The 16,820-nt window shown below is 42.1% G+C and overlaps 1 protein-coding gene across 2 annotated transcripts in view; it reads right to left on the bottom strand.

The window, feature by feature from the left end:
- The window catches only part of atrx (ATRX chromatin remodeler), a 28,518-nt gene that overhangs the window by 6,596 nt on the left and 5,102 nt on the right, over nt 1-16,820 (bottom strand). Inside the window, exons 9-30 of one of the 2 annotated variants that reach the window (XM_077577834.1) lie at nt 16,732-16,801; nt 15,675-15,829; nt 15,423-15,599; nt 15,230-15,344; nt 15,059-15,155; nt 14,593-14,766; nt 14,231-14,372; nt 13,762-13,871; nt 13,395-13,541; nt 13,135-13,312; nt 12,855-12,992; nt 12,606-12,781; nt 12,400-12,517; nt 11,410-11,540; nt 11,157-11,251; nt 10,885-11,036; nt 10,077-10,230; nt 9,857-9,957; nt 9,047-9,155; nt 8,783-8,960; nt 8,448-8,639; nt 238-387 (exon numbers count right to left, since the gene is read on the bottom strand). In XM_077577834.1, coding sequence (XP_077433960.1) covers nt 238-387; nt 8,448-8,639; nt 8,783-8,960; nt 9,047-9,155; nt 9,857-9,957; nt 10,077-10,230; nt 10,885-11,036; nt 11,157-11,251; nt 11,410-11,540; nt 12,400-12,517; nt 12,606-12,781; nt 12,855-12,992; nt 13,135-13,312; nt 13,395-13,541; nt 13,762-13,871; nt 14,231-14,372; nt 14,593-14,766; nt 15,059-15,155; nt 15,230-15,344; nt 15,423-15,599; nt 15,675-15,829; nt 16,732-16,801 — 3,059 coding nt within the window. The remainder of the gene's footprint in view (nt 1-237; nt 388-8,447; nt 8,640-8,782; nt 8,961-9,046; nt 9,156-9,856; nt 9,958-10,076; nt 10,231-10,884; nt 11,037-11,156; nt 11,252-11,409; nt 11,541-12,399; nt 12,518-12,605; nt 12,782-12,854; nt 12,993-13,134; nt 13,313-13,394; nt 13,542-13,761; nt 13,872-14,230; nt 14,373-14,592; nt 14,767-15,058; nt 15,156-15,229; nt 15,345-15,422; nt 15,600-15,674; nt 15,830-16,731; nt 16,802-16,820) is intronic. The other variant, XM_077577835.1, reaches the window with a different exon arrangement.

Raw genomic sequence — 16,820 nt, 5'->3', positions numbered from 1 at the left:
CTTGGAAAAGGCATTCAGCTAAGGTGTCCCACAACATGGCGCTAAATTCAACCAAATGCTACTCTTGCGTGCCTCAATAATGACTTTCTGCGTGATGGGAGAAATGCAGAAGATGTTTGGCTGCCTTTTACGGCACCCAAGTGGCTTGTATTAACCGCAACTAATTGGGAATACATAGATCCTTGACAAATACTTGAGACATGTTCTCAAACACGTGATGCAGTGCGCGTCACGTACCTTCTTCTCCGCTTCATATTCAGCCCAGGCCGCTTTGCGATCCTCCTCGCTCAGGGCCTCCTCCTCCTTGTGGTCCAACAGAGAGTCGTGCTCATGATAGCACATGATCTGGTCCTTGTGGGTCTGAAGCAACTCCGCCAGGAAGAGGTCCTACAGTGGAGACAAAAAGCGTCAAAAGGTCAGATTTGGAAGTCATCGCGACGTGTGCTGAAGGCCCCAGACACTCACATAACCCATATTCCACAAATGTAATATTAATCAAGAATGTCATGTTTAGACTAGCGAGGTCACATATAGCATAATATTGTCAAGAAATGTTTACGGTTGACTTCTCCTTTAACACAGGGATGTGCAGGGATGTGATTTGACCAAAGTGAAATTATCTGAAAATTTAGCCGGGCGTCTGGGGGCCGCTGGCACCCAGCTAGGTCCAGGGCAGTGCCCAGTGGGGGGGGGGGGGGGGGGGGGGGGGAAGCATGAACAAATAATTATATCATGACCAAATGAAAAGTAACTCATATTAGAGCATACCACAAATGTCTTTGTTATAGCAGAAGATGTTATCTGTCGGAGTCATGTACAATGAACTCCTTAAAAAAAAAAAAAAAAAAAAAAAAAAAGGTTTTTTTTTGGGGGGGGGGGGGGGATAAAAAAAGCGGAAATTCCGCGAATTAGCGGAAAAATCACATCCCTGTTTAACAATATATTACTATTTTACGCCCGCTATTTGCAGGATATAGGGACTAGGGCGGCCCTTGAATAGTGAACATTTATGCTCTACATAAATATGTATTTTAAAAAAAATAATAATTAATGGGCTGATTAATCAGTATTTTTTTTTTACCATCGGCCACACAAAAAAATCATATCAAGCAGAGTAATTACAGTCTGGTCAGTCTAAAGTTGTCGATGATGCTATTCTACTCCAGTCCTGGAGGTGGAGGTAACAGCTGAACACTATTTGCATTTCCATGGAAATAGTTTACATTTCTTGATTCGTGCCACACACTTGGTACAGCAAGTCTTTTTTTCTTCTTCTTCTCATAATTATTATTTTCCATAGATACAAACCCAGGCCAAAACATAGCCTCCTGCCTCATGTCTTGCGGAAGTAAACATAAAGTCCCTTGTTGGCAGAGGTTGAAGAACTTCAGTTTCTATGACGACACTATTATTTAATACAATACCTGGCTGAAATTAAGCAAGCATTGCCAGACTCACACAAACAGGGTTCAAATTACTCTTGTTGCAGTAGCTTTGTTTCACATTAAAGTGGAATTTCGGAACGTGACGACGTCATACGACTGCAGCATCATTAACCTCCTTGCATGGCAGTTCACACAGGGGTTCCTGCCATGAGCACCCCCGCCCCTCCCCCCCCTCCATTGTCCAGCTACCTCTGAACTCAGACAATGAGTGTGAAGTCTGCAAGGTAAATTAATCATAGATGTCACGGGTGCAACACAAGCGGCAATACAAAACAGACACACAGTAGGATGAAAGGAGACAGTGATTGCAAATCTGTACAGAATAAGAGAGAAAATAAACAGCGGGCCAGACACGGGGAAACTGGATCTCTCAAATTAAGAGATGTAAGACAAGCAGACAAGCTTGTATACACACAGAATTCACGTGGTAAAAGTGCTCAGGCCACCAACCTGGGAAGACGAAGGCCTTGCCGGGGTCGGGCCATTATAGCTCGCTGGAACGAGCAGCATTTTCAACATTTTCAAGGTAAACGGTCACTCGTGTTGGAGGTCAAATGACAATGCAGATGCTCACCCTGGAACCCGGTGCACGCTGGGATAGATTTCCCCTTCATCATCGGCTCTAGGGTGGTCCGGTCCATCTCTTTCGGGGAGCTGTACGCAAATGTGACCCGGTACTAATGATTATCAGTAACCCGAGCCGACCTATTGGCATTCTGATGGACCAGCATGCTAAAGCCTATCGCTTTACTGCACGAGAGCTGGAAAAAAAGTGAGAGCCGCCCGGGTGGGCAGATGCTCGGACCCAAAATGATGTAAGTGAACCCACTCACTGAGCATATGGGGGATATGAGTGGGTACTTTTACGGGGAGAAATCTGGGAAGGAGTTCTGGCATCTGAAAATGTATGTTTATGGATTGAGGTGACAGTCTGGAGAAGACTTCATATTTTAAATGAAGTCCTGAACAAGACTTGAATTTGGATATCAACAATGAAATTCAAGTTTTGTATCTACGCACGTTACGAAAAGGTCTTCCATGCCAGCATTTAAATGATGTAAAGCAGTTCTCTAACGAAGCAAGCCCTCACATCTCCAGAAATGAAAACTTGGGAGTCGACATAAGCGAGCCTCATTTGGACTTTACCAGCTGGCGCAGGCGTCCATGCGTACTTCACCAACACACTTAAACTTTAAAAGGTTTGATGCAATTAAACACCTGTCGGCATGAATAACTTTATGAAGGCAAGATTTCTGGCTGTGTTATCAGATACCTTCTGAAGCTCAGAACAAGTACGTTATTTTTAAAAAGTAAACTGTTTTCAGTGTGATTACTTGAAGACAGCAGCCACAGTGATGTACTTTTACTGCCATGACAACATGGAGTAAAATATTAGGGATGGGCGAATACTGATACCACACCGTGCGTTATTTCAAGGTCTCAGTTAGGGGTGGGCAATAAATCCAATTAATTTGATGAATTGGTCCTTTTTTTTCTCTTTTTTTTTTTTTTTAAATCGACAATTTGAAAATGATTTAAATCATGAAATTATTAAAAATCTGAATTATTAAAAGATGTTGCTCTTAAATTCTGTAATTTTGGAGTGGCAGAATGCTGGACTACAAGACATGTTTACAATAGTTACTACAGATTTGATTTATTTTTTGGCCTTCTTGCAGAGCCGAAGTTTCTGCATCAGTTTCAGCCGCTCTTTTGTGGCCGTTTTTACTATCAGAAAATATAAATGAGAATAGAAAATTGAATTAATTTCATGCAATTTTAAGAAAAAAAGCTATACTCAGGGATGTGATTTGACCAAAGTGAAATTATCTGAAAATTTAGCCGGGGGTCTGGGGGCCGCTGGCACCCAGCTAGGTCCAGGGCAGTGCCCTGGTGGTGGGACACGGGGGGCAAAGCCCCCCGGAGCTCATGGGTTTTCCGTGTTTTTAAGTACTTTCACTGCACTCACATGACAAAGAAATAGACAAAACAACAGCATAAATTTTCAATGTATATTGAACGATCCCATATAAAATGGCAATTTTAGTCAACTCAAAATCAGTCACATTCAAAAACATTGGACTGTCTTTGCTTTTAAAAACTATCACTGAGAATATCATCATATCTAACTAATGTGATTACTAAGTTAACACATAAATAATGTTGAAGAGTTCAAATTTCATGAACAAATAATTGTATCATGACCAAATGAAAAGTAACTCATATTAGAGCATACCACAAATGTCTTTGTTATAGCAGAAGATGTTATCTGTCGGAGTCATGTGCATACACAATGAACTACCAAAAAAAAAAAAATAAATAATAATTTTTTTTTTTTTTTTGGGGGGAGATAAAAAAAAGCGGAATTCCGCGAATTAGCGGAAAAATCACATCCCTGTATACTGTCAATATACATGTCTCTGCCGTGGCTGCTCGGTATAATATAGCCAAAGCATAAAAAAGTCTGCATCAATAACAAAAGAATGTACATCGCTGTGCTCTGTGCTGCCGTGAAAACACATCAGTTAAATTTCCACGATTTTCTATTGGAAAATTGCAATAAATCAAATGTCGATTAAGATCCCCGGATGAATTGCTTGACCTTTTCCACTGTAGTTTATAACAGAGTTTGATGTTGCGGCTTTAAATGCACAGGTGTGTTAGCAACAGGGGGTCCGAGACGAGATCCCAAAAGCAGGAATGCAAGAGGCAGAGATATTTGTAATAGCTAAACACGGCCAGTCAAAACTCCCTCACCCACAGCTGCATACGAGTTAAACACACACACACACACACAACGCTACCAGACAGTGCTAAACAAGTTTCTGTGCAGAAACGCACTTAAAACTTGGAGCTGTGCCTGACAGGAGGAGGCCAAGACCGCCCTCAGGACTTTACACCATCCACAGCAGGAACACATGCCAAAGTTGTTTTTCTGGCAATCAGTCAATTAACAAGACAAAATCCCATGTTTTACAAACCCTTTAATTATAATCTATCTACATGCTGTGGACAACATTCAGGCGATGCCAAAAAATATCAAAGTCTAAGTGCAAACGTCGCCCACCTTTTAAAACGCTAGATCAGTGGCCAATCCATAAAGCTTGAGCTCAATAGAAAACTTGATGCACTTTTATGGAAGCTTGGCTCTGTCATCTCTCCATGGAGTTTTCTGCTCACCATTTTGACCTTGGAGGAAAATACCGTGACATTTTCTTGTTATGGCTATGGTGCACCAATGTTTAAGACAGCTGCGCGTACCACTGTCTGCATTTTTGGATACCTTTGGTTATCTGGTGTTGTATTACACGTTTTCACATTGGAAGCAATTGAGCTATCACAACCTAACGTGAAACAACTCTTAACAAAGATTGATGATGGAAACACTTCGGCATGATATCTGCAGACTTTTGGCGGCGCTAGTTCTTCCCTGTGGAGACAATCTGGAATAAGTAGAGTTACACATTTGGCTACCTGGAGTCGCCACAGTGCGATTCGACTCAACCAGGCTTCGAGAGAACTGCTCGTCATAAAATGCATCTACCAATCCATCTCATTGGTGGGCTTGAAGACTTACAATACATTGCTTAGCAAGGTTTTTCAACACAATCAATTCCTGACGCCATCTTGTACAATTAGTGTTGCCCTATTGTGGCTTCAGCCATGCTGTACCGAGCAGCCAGGACAGAGACGCTGCATCACGAGTTCCATTACTATTAAAAGCAGAGATTGGGTCTCACTTTTACCTTCAATCAACAGCAACAGTTAAGAGGAAGAGATAGACGATTTTTTTCTTTTCAGATCAGATGCCAATAATCAGTAGTCAAGGAGGCCGATAACCCAAATTTGGAGCAGATACTCATTTTCATTACAAGGGAAAATATTGGAGTCAAAATTTCAAATAATAAAACAAACAAACTCCAACTCTTAACTTTGTTGAATTTTTTTTAAAAGCATATGTTTATTGAACAACTTTAAATCTTAGTCAACAGACCTCTGTTTTATGATTTTAACGAAAAGTTCAGCGACCTCCCAAGGTCATTAGCATTAACTCATTCACTCCCAGCCATTTTCACTGAACCCCTTTTGCTCCCGGCTGTTCAACTGGATTTTGACTGATTTTGCAAAGTCAACAAAATATTCTGTTCTATTGCTATAAAAACATGGACCTACCAAAGTATATTTGTAACCGTTATCGCTTTTCAGCAATTAGCATTAGAATATAGTATCATTATTTACAAACCTGTTGAAAACACTGGGGGAAAAGAACTTGTTGCAACATGGCCCTAGCTGATCTCTTATACTCTGCTGCCAAATGCTGGTCATTTTTTGTAATAATTACCATTGCTTTAAGCAACCTCTTTATGTCAGAATCTGTATCAAACCTTCTGTATGCTCTAGCATAAAAAAATAAAATAAGTGAAGAACAAAGTATTAAAACATATTTATATGGTTTTGGGTTTGAACGAGTTAAGCAGGTAACTAGCTCTCTTTTGTATTGATCTTAGATTTAACTTAAAACAAAAACAGAAAGTGCAGAGAGTTCCCAGGGTCACAGGCATCTTTTATAAAGTTAATCGAAAATTTAAATAAATATCCCAGAAGTTAGCACAGCTTTAAAATGATCCGTTATCGGCCGTGACATCCTTCAAAAAGGCAGATACCAATATTTGTCAATATGCTGAATATCTGCGCCGATAATTGGTCTCTCTCTAATTAGAAGGGTCACTTTCCCCCATTGAAATGAATGGCGGGAGACCAGGGGTCGAAATCCCCCATTGTGGTTTCGCTATATGGTGGGTAGGGACAGTAGGAATCTCGTTCATCCATTCATGCGCGTCACTAATTAGATGACGAGCAATATTCTCAGACATAAAAGACGACACGGGTGGAAAAATATATCCGAGAGGAAAAAAAATGTGTGTCTTATCGCTCCAGTTTATTCGCAGTTAGACTCAACCTACACCGAAGCCTCCAGGAATGCGGCTTGGCCTAATAATCACTGCTACTGTCACCTGCTGCGCACAAACTGTAATGTATGCACACATTCTGCAGTTTCGACTAACAGTTGACACATTGCAAACCAGTGGAGCTGTACAACATGCTGGGCCGGCGGAGCGTTCTGCAAGTGGATGCTTGCTTTGTGATGAACAGGAAATAGGATGTGTCTGGAAGGGTTGGGTGGGAAGTCAAAACCTCATGTCTGGGACGCACAACCTTCTTTGTCATTAAGGGGAAGCTCGCCTGCCTCTTTTGTCTTCAATTAGTTTCTCTGAAGAGCAGAGAGACATCTTTAAGAGAGGGGTTTAAATAATGACCCTTCATCAGGCAGGGGGAGTCCAAGGGGAGGATAAGAAAAACAACTTTACTGGGCTCGCTTTGAACATGCAGCGGTGGAGAGGTGAGTCAGCAGAACAGATGGCTGCAAAGATCATGGGGACAAGATGGCGTGGCTTAATGAAAGATGGGGGGCATAATAGACGAGGCTCTGGGAAATTAAGTAACAACTGAAGAGCCAAAATCAGATGAACAAGTTGCTGAAAGGGGCAATGCTCAGGAGTATTTTCAAGTTTTGCTTACCATTGCTAAGTTTGTGAAGTGAAGATCCTTATACCGTGACTTAACTTACTCCCCCTTGTCTGCGCAGAAGGCAGTTGGCTCAAGGCAAAAAGAGTCTTTCTGACTCATCTTCACATGAATCCAGACAGAATTCCTTCCATCATACTCTCAGCTCTGTTGCCATCATCATCATCAGCATCAGATAGTTCCCCCAACAGGCAGCTTGTCAATTACTTCAACCTCTGCCTTAATGCTGTGTGTAAAATAAATGCTGATATCTCACAAAACGCATTCGGGCAACAGTAAGTTTTAGTTCCACGGCGAGTTGAATCGGGGCTCCTACCGGTTCATTAACCCATGGAGGGAACAGTGAAAAGTGATTTAGACCGCGTACTGTAAAATGGACGACAGATGGCTTGGTGTAAAAGTTTGCATAAGCCATGTTTATTTTCTGCGCCCTGTTTACAGATATCTGCTAAAAAAAACTTTAGTCAAACGCAAACTAAGAGCCACTTAACACAACAACTAAAGTGAATCAACTCCGGGGAGTAAACCGCCCCTACCACCCAAAAAAAGAAAACGAGTGAAGGCAAGAGGAGAAATTAATAGATCAACAACTAACTAAATGATGGAAAGGAATGAGGAAAAAGTGCAGGTTTATAGCAGCATCACAAGGAGGAGACTATTTAGTAAATAGCAGTAAACAGATGCGTGCAGCTGCGCTGAGTTGGATGGCTCATGTGAGTGCAGTGTGTTCTCATTAAAAACCCAGGGGGCCTAAATAACAACGTAAAAAAAGTAGGTGGGGGAAAACAATTCACTAAAGAATGCCAAAAAAGGTCACAAAAATCACAACAAACAGCAGTTGCAGAATTCTTGCGAGGGCAGTGGAACCACAAATAAATATGGACTGAACTCCAGCATCCTAAACAACACTATCAGTCAACCAACGCTTAGTGATGACAATGTCAGTTAATATGAAATATTCTTGAGTTGTCGACGTATTATGGTGAACTTATTACCTTTTGTCATATGGCAGTATAGACTTTGCTCAACCTATGAAACGTGACAAATTGAATAATAGCATTCACACTGTTCACCTACTATCATTTGCGACATTGGAGTAATGTACATTAAAATAAAAGGAATCGCTCACATTCGCACCTATCATTTACTGAACTGATATTCTAGAATAAAAATCTAAGAATTAGAAGATGAACCATGAATAAATAGTTGGTCTACACAAGAGGACCAAAAACACTGATATAGTATTACTTTATTAAGACTTTTTTGGGTACTTACCTAATTAAAAAAAAAACTCCATAAATGCCTAATAACACATCTGACTTGGACTAATAAATGAAATCTAGGTTGTCACATGAGTGTGAAGTATAGGACTAGTTAAAAAAAATAAAATAAATAAAAAAATAAATGAAGGTTTACCTTGGGGAGCATCGGTGTGGCTTTCTTGCTCTTCTTCTCTGAGGGATCGTCCAGCATATCAGGCTCAAAAGTATAAAGCTCCGCCAGCTCGTTCATAGTAAAGTGCCTTTCAATCTGCTGCTGGTCCACCACTCGGTATGACAAAGACTGTTTGGTAACCTGCCGGTCATAAATTTTGTCTTCCATTGTGCCCTGAGAGGAGAATATGAAACGAAAGAACGTCCAATAAATATAACTTGGTTAGCATCTTTGCCTGGCAGAGTTTAAAAGTATTTGTTGGCTTTTAAAAAGACAATCACAAAAAAAGAAAAAGAAAAACATCCTTCCAAGATCACCTGTGCCAGGAACCTGTAGACAAAGACGGTCTTCAGCTGGCCGAAGCGATACACCCTGAATATACTCTGGATATCGTAAGAAGGATTCCAGGAGGCGTCAAAGATAATGACTCTGTTGGACGCCACCAGGTTGATGCCGAGGGAGCCAGCTCGTGTGGAAATGAGGAACAAACGACCCCTGGAATGTTTTGGAAAGCGGAGAAGACGTATATAAATGATGTCTAAATCTTTTGTTGAAGTCATACATTTGAATCAATAAATCACCTCGTGTTGGTAGGGTCATTAAACTCCTCAGCCCACTTCTTCCTGGTGGTGGCGTTGGTGGAGCCATCCAGACGATAGTAGTCAATGTTCCTGTACCACTTGCCTTCACCTTAACAGCCACATAAGAGTGAAGAAACCTGCTATTCAATGTCATCATCAAACTGCTGCGGAGCCTTCAGCAACAAATGTCAGCATCAACTAGGCCGGTTCTTGTCAAAGAGGACCTGGTTTGGTTATGAGCAGATAGACGGTTATGGCGGATGGAGGCCCCGCCGTATGTAACCTTCAAGATGGCCACCCCCTCGCTAGCCTTCATCAGCGGCGGTACAGCATGTTTCCAATTAGAGCACTGTGATCTTTTCATTACAAATTACAAACCCTTGAGCAAACATTTTTTTGTGGAATAAAAAGTCAAGGTCTAATCATTTTCAAAATGAAAGTAAAAACAGCTGCTGAAGTTTAATTAGAAACATGACCTTACAACAGTGGCACTTTGTATATATGTATGTATGTATATATGTGTGCATGCTTAAGGCTAAAATTTGACTGGACTGGTATATGTGGGCTGGGACACACACACCAAAGCTCATCAAGTTCCATATAAATCAATAGCTGGTTTCTATTATTAAAAGGGTACTTTAGCGCATCGTGACTAAAGAGCAGCATTACAAAGCAAAACATTCAGTGGGAAGCTGATCACTGGCAAACACAGGATAGGATCATTCAGTGAAGTAATTAACAGCCTCGCAAGAGAGCCAAACAAGATCTTCTTGAATAAAAGAACATGTGGGACCGAAGTATAAAGCCTACCTTTGTATGGCGAGATCTTGTCTTCATCTGCAGCTCTGCAAGACAGCTCCAGGAAATCCTCAATCAGGTCCAAAGAGATAAGAGACTGACTAAACACCAACCTGCGGATGGGCACAAAGATTCCTGGGTGTCACTTTACTTTTCAAAACGCTATCCCCTTACATTACAAACCAGCTTCACACAAATGGCTCATTCCACAGATGTGTGCAGATATGCTTACACTTTATCTTCCACTTCCTCTGCCATGCGCAGGATCTCAAAGAGGACCGTAATTTTTCCGGAGTGTTCGATTATTTCAGCATCGGCCTCGGTGACAAAACCCTTGTGCCAGTCAGCGGTGGGGCTCCCTGGTCTCGGACTAGACGCTTCAGCTTCTTTGCAACAAAGAAAGACAAATTAGTCCTAGGTCTGTCTGCACACGACCCTCACAACATCATTATTAACACAACAATCTCATTAACTCTTTGACTGCCAGATGTTTTCAGAAAAGGGATGCCGTGGGTGCCAGCTGATTTAAGCATTTTTGACTGATCTTTCAAGGTCCACAGAAAATTATGTGTTTGGACTATGGAAACACGCATACAACCAAATGAAAGATTGGACTCTCATCTTTCATCAGCAAAAAAAAGTTTGTTTCTACCTTATTCCGTTTTTCAGTAATCAACAATAGAAAATGGTTAGTTTCACCTCTGTTTTGAAACAAACGTCTTTTAACGTCTTTGGCACTCCTCCCTAGGATTTTACTAAACGGTATTTAACGTTTTTGGCAGTCAAAGTGTTAATATTGTTACATGAATTACCAAATGCAAGCTTTTTATAGACCTGCAATTTGGACACAATATGATGAACGCTGCACAAAATGGATGCCCTCATCTTATACGGTGTCAACAGGCCTACAAGCTGTTAAGCCACCATCTGGCTGTGTATGACCCCTCATTGTTCATAGTCAGGTTTTGTCCGCATTGGTTGTCAAGCTCAATTACGTTCACCTACAACATGCAAAGCTTTTCTCCTGGCTTCAAACTTACGCTCCTCAACAGGCTCCTCTACAGGCTCAGCCCTGTTTCGCCCCTCTCCATTCCTGCCCCGAGAACTTGTGTTCCACTCCTTGATGACTTCCACATCATCGCTATCAGAGTCATCAGATCCCTTCTTTCTTCCCTTGCCTTTCTTCTTTTTCCTATTAAGGAGGGACAGTGGAGGACACAGGGTCAGAGAAAGTAACAGATGGAAGAACAGGGGGAGTACAAATGTGTCTCTGGTTTTATAAATATCCAACACAAGGAACTGGAATCTTTACTTTTTTTGCTTTTCATCCTCCGAGCTCAGACTAAGGGACGACTCGTCGGTCTCTGAGGCGATGAATTCCTCCATACTGTCTTCGTCAAAAAAACCCTGAAAGAGAAAAATCTATGGTGGTGTACCAAATACAGACAGTTGTTGTTTTGGAGCAGAACCGACGCACATGCGCATTTGTTTTCCCAAAATGTGGATGATCATCACTCCCAGCTCATCGCATCAAGCCAGGTTTCGTCTCGTCTTCCCATACCTACCCTGTTTTCTTTACTGATGTAATCCAGCTGAAGGCACCAGGGATGGGTCCAGATTCTGCTGAGCATCTGGAAATCCTGGAAGAGTCTGGTCCCTGCGCGGCCTCGGCCCCCCTCCAAAGCATTCCCCGCACCTGCAACATGAGGGAGAGGGTGAGATGCAGGCGGTGAAGGTTTGTCTCTTCCTACAGAAAATGGTCAGCATAGAACATGTAGAGGGGTCTAATTTCTGCCTGTAACTTGCACCCATATAGTCAAAACAAGGTGTACTGTCTAGGGATGGGCAAATACAGATACCAGGTAATGGATTGACCTTTACTGCCTGGTGGTCTGGGGGGTGGGGGGGCAAAAGCCATACTGTGGAGGTCAGCATTCAGTCACAACATCAGCACTGTACCCTGTGGACAACACTTCTGCTAATGAACCACAACGCCCTTTGACCCTATTACTCCTTCATAACCACCAACCCTCCAACTTTTTGTTTTCATTTTTGGTGCAAACACGTTGATATTCCCCCGCAACCACCTTAACGTCTTTCCCTTTGCTGTATGCCCCCACATTCCCCGCCCCTACGACCCCCCTCCCTCTCCCAGAGCTCTTCATTAGGGAGACGTGGGAAACCGCGCTTAAACCCTGCCTGCGGCACTCTGCCAGCTGCCACACTTACTTGCACGCACACACACAGAGGAAAGTCCACTAAACGACTTATCAAAGAGGCACAGAAAAGTGAGAGCAGAGTCAGAACAAAAATAAATAAAGTCCAATAAATGTCACAGAGTGAAGGTAGCAAAACAAAACTTGAAAAGGGATTCACATATATTACTACTACAAGCCTTTATTTTCTTTAGTCTTTTGTAGGAGTGAGCTAAAAGGTCATCTTAGTAGGCCCTAGAGGTCAGGCTGAAAATAACCCCTAACAAATTCAGAGCGTTGTGAAAGTCAGGGGACAAATCGGCGAGAAAATCAAACGTTTCCATGTAGCTTGCATCTCACCGGTACAGTTCTCCAGGTAGTATCTGTAGAGTTTACACTGCAGTGGCGTAACTCTGATGGACAACACATACTCGTGCTTGGGAGGCAGGAACTTGGTGAGTGCTGTGTAATCTTTCCTCTGGGAAAACACAAAGCATGCTTGTAAGTTAGTTGTACCACCAACCATGTGAGGACAGACGGCAATCAGAGGGACGTGCGCGTGTTACCTGAACACATCCAGCCAACATCTCATACAAGATGTGAGCCCTCTTCTTCATGATGCGGACATCTTGCATAGTGGAGTCGGCGCACTGCCCGTTCTGGATGGGGTTGATGAAGCGATTGCGGAACTCTTTAACTGACCCGAGCAGGTTCTCCTTAATGAAGTTCACCATGCAGTGGTCTGACAGGGGGGACACGGGTGTCAGAAGATTGTCGTTTTCGGATAGAAATTCAACAGCTGTCGGCAAGCTTACATTCAATTAGGTTATTTTGAAGAGGTGTCCCAGTTAGGACAACCCTCCTCCTGGTTCTGATAGAGTTCATGGCTTTGGACACAGCTGATGCCTCATTCTTCAAGATGTGACCTTCGTCGCATATCACCAAGTCGGGACCTGAAGGGAAAGTACGTTTACAACAGAGGAAAATGGGATCGGCACGCCATTTAACTATTTTGAATTCTAGTTTTTGTTTGATTTTAATCCTCATTGGATTTGTATCAAAACACATTCATGCACTAAAACTGCATGGCCATACCTGGGTCTACCAGTGTCTTCTGGAATGTCTCTTTCAGCTTCTTACTCTTGATGTTCCTTCCTTGTGTCAGGTTTCGGTACATTTCGTAGCCGATGATTATGATACCCCCCAAATCATGCCATTGCTGGAGGGCAACCGCTCGCTCCTGTGGCCTCTTCACTGTGGCCAGCTCGGTCACCTGTTAAATACGCCACAAATCACCGCTTAATCCTTCAAAGGTTAATGTTTGGTGAAGAGCAGCTGTCAAAGCAAATTGTTACCTCTAAAGACTCATCATCTTTCATTCCCTGTTGCCATTTCTCAAACTCGTTGACCCAATTGAGGACTGTGTTGAGGGGACAAACCACCAGTGCTGTTGAGAAGTTGAGCTTCTCGCAAAGAAGCAAAGTATGAAGGAATGCCACCACCTACAGGGGGGAAGGAGAACTACATGAGAACAATTGTGTAGCACAGTAATCAACAATCAGTTAAAAGGTAAGACCCCAAAAAACAATTAAGGTCATATTTACTATGAATCCTGCATTTAATCCATCAACGCAATTGATGCCTCACAGGAACAGTGTAACCTGGGACACTCTGGGTCATACATTGCCCACCACTTGATCACAGCTTCTCTCTTCTACCTACCTGAAGTGTTTTCCCCAGGCCCATACAGTGGGCAAGGATGCAACCAGAGCCGGGTGACTTCTCAATCTTCTTCACAGACTCACAGCAACAATCCCACATGAACTGCACCCCTAAAAACATGACAAAGATGAAAGGGCTTCTCAAATGTAATCTTATTTTTGGCAATATCTGACATTCTGTGATTGTTGTGTATTTATTCATTTATTTACATTACTTTCACGTCCCTCTTTTCTAGTGCTGGTGTATTTCAAAAGAGACTAAATTAAAACAATTAAACATTATTTGTCAAAAAAAAACATGGCAGAATGGACCGGCATATGAAATCCTGTCAACCTGGGTTAAATTTCACATTATTAAGAAAACATTAATATTAGCAAAAATTCATTGTGATTAGCAATTTTTTTTGACACGGTTTAATAAAAAGAAAAACAGCAAGTGCCCATCCCTGCATCCTTCATCTTGTCCTTACCATCAACCTGGTGAGGCTTGAGTTTGGTGACGAGGTTCCTGTGCACCTGCACCTGCGGCTCCTTGGTCTCCTCATTTTCATCCAGAACCAGCTTGGTGGTGATGGGGCATGTCACCTGGGAAGACTCTTCCAACACAATTGTCTGAACACAAAAATGTCATTGTTATTTAACAAAAAAACAATGCTTGAAAAAAAAAAGTATTACAAGTGTATCCACACTACTATTAAACCTCTTCTAGCAACAAAAATCATGAATACGGTTTTAATTATTATCTAGATCGTATTATTATTAAGCAAGCCATAATACGTGCAAAAACTCAAGCTATCAAATGAAATTGGCAATATAAATACTTCCTTTTTACCTCTCTGAGTTTCTTCTTCAGCTGCTCTCTTTCGGCTATACGTTTCCTCCTATCTTCCTCCTCTTTCAGAGCATCCCGCGTCTCTGTCCGCAGTTTGTCATCCTTGAGGATTTTGCGGATCTTTTTGCGCCCTTTGCGGTCTTCATCTTGGTCGTCGCCGTCTTCCTCTCCGCTCTGTGGAAATAAACATTAAAGCTAAGCTCTCAGATCTTCTACCCCAAGGGGGGGGACGGGACGGCTACCTTTGATCAGTTGCCTGCGAGCCCCTTGATTAATGTGTGCCCTCCGTAATCCTTATGACATGCTCCGCGGATAAATTCAAAATGCATTTTGTGTGTCATGCATGACTGTAGTTGCGAAGGTTAAGCAAGTCTGTCGCAAAAGTTCTTGCACTTTGGACTCAGCAGAACTACATATTGTGTGTGTGTGTGTGTATATAAAATATATATTTTGCCATTTTAAACACCTTCTCGTTGCTGGAGGAATCCTGTACTTTGATCCTGCGTCTCTTCTTCTTCTGTTTGCTACCTTTCTGCTTCTCAGCATCCTTCCTCTTTGAGGATCTACAGAGCCACAATAGAATTAGTTTCCGTCGCGACAAAATAGAATGTTGCGAGTGAGTGCTTGGATTTCTCACCTCGTCTTCCGACGCTTCTCTTCGTTTCCCGACTCGCTGAGCGCTTCGCTCATCACAGAGTCTTCACTGGATCCCGACTTCTTGAAGTCAGAATCGGCCGAATCATCACTGTCCACTGCCAGACAGAAGACAGAAGTTACTCACGGAAAGCAAAAAATTGAGCCCACGATTGACGAGTAACTCAAGGATGAACCTTTCTTCTTTTCTCTCTTCTTCTTGGCCACTTTTTTGGTCTTTTCTGCATTGTCTTCTTTACCATCATCATCAGAGTCTGCCTCACTGAGTGAGAGCTTGTGACGAAGTAACTTGTGCCGTCTGCCACTCTTCTTCACCCCTATATCAGAGCCGGAGTCTTCTGTAATGTCGCTTGCTGAACAAGAAGAACACAATCCGTAACAGACCAAAAAAAAACAGAATTGTGTTCTATTCAGTATATCCAACCTACCTTCTTGTTCCTCATTGTCATCATCTTCTTTTTTCACTTTTCGGGAGAGCTTCTTCTTCTTCACTTCCTCATCTTCATCGTCATCTTCTGAGGAGCTCTCAGCCCCAGAGGAAAAGTTGGACTTAATGTGAGCGAGAAGCATTTTCTTTGCGATTCTTAAAAACGGGGAAAAGAGGAATGATTACTATTTCTCACACACAAATCATATATACTGAAAAGACACTACACATTTTGACTATTGGAACTGTAATTGAGAAGCAAAACAAGACGAGAAGAGTCACGTTCGGAAATGGTTACTTGGCACAAATACCAACACATTTAGTGTTTCCCAAACCATGTTAATACTTAGGCGGGCCACCCAAGTAAACTGGCCACCACCCAAGTAGATTTCAAGAAAATGTCATTTCAATATATATTCAATATTTATTTATTTTTGATTCAAAATGATTTGATTGACAATAATTTCTGCTTCAATTTATAGAAGGGCAAATTGTCATGATCTACTTCAGTCTGACTCACTAATGCTAATTAGAGCGCTGCTCGTGGAACTTTTATCACTCAAAAGAATGGCTATTCATACAAAACGCTTCAAGAAGGAATGTATACAAAAAAAAAGCAAGTTCACATTACTCACCGGCATATGCTCTTCCTACGCTGCAAAAACACAACTTTTATTGGCATAACTTGATGGTGACTTTTTCCTTCTACTCTCTAATGTGGCTACAACTTAACTGTGTCTCAGAACGCGCGGAACAACATTGCCCCCAAGTGGCCAAATCATGTACAACAAGAACAGCGCACCCAATAAAGGCACACACAAACGAGGGCAAGACGGTATAAAATAATTTTAAATAAAATCGATTTGGGGACATTTAAAATTAATTCTGAACCGTACTAAATGAGAATCTCTTTTTTTTTTTTTTTGGCACACCCCTAACGGTTTCCCCCAAGTGATTTATGGGCCAGGCAGGTCACCAGGCTTTTTCATGGCCCTTTGACAGGCTGTTGTCTTATACGGTGAGTGTGTCATGTAGCGTAAAGTGTATGATGCCGGTACCTGTTCTCGGGATCATCATCGTCGTCGTCATCTATTTGGAGAGTTTCTTCTTTGACTGGTGTTTCATCACCTTGATAACAATGTGCACA

Source organism: Vanacampus margaritifer, chromosome 10 (genome assembly GCF_051991255.1).
Source record: "Vanacampus margaritifer isolate UIUO_Vmar chromosome 10, RoL_Vmar_1.0, whole genome shotgun sequence".
NCBI lineage: Eukaryota > Metazoa > Chordata > Actinopteri > Syngnathiformes > Syngnathidae > Vanacampus > Vanacampus margaritifer.
The sequence above is the reverse complement of the archived record's forward strand: the minus strand, read 5'-3'. Positions and strand labels throughout refer to the sequence as shown.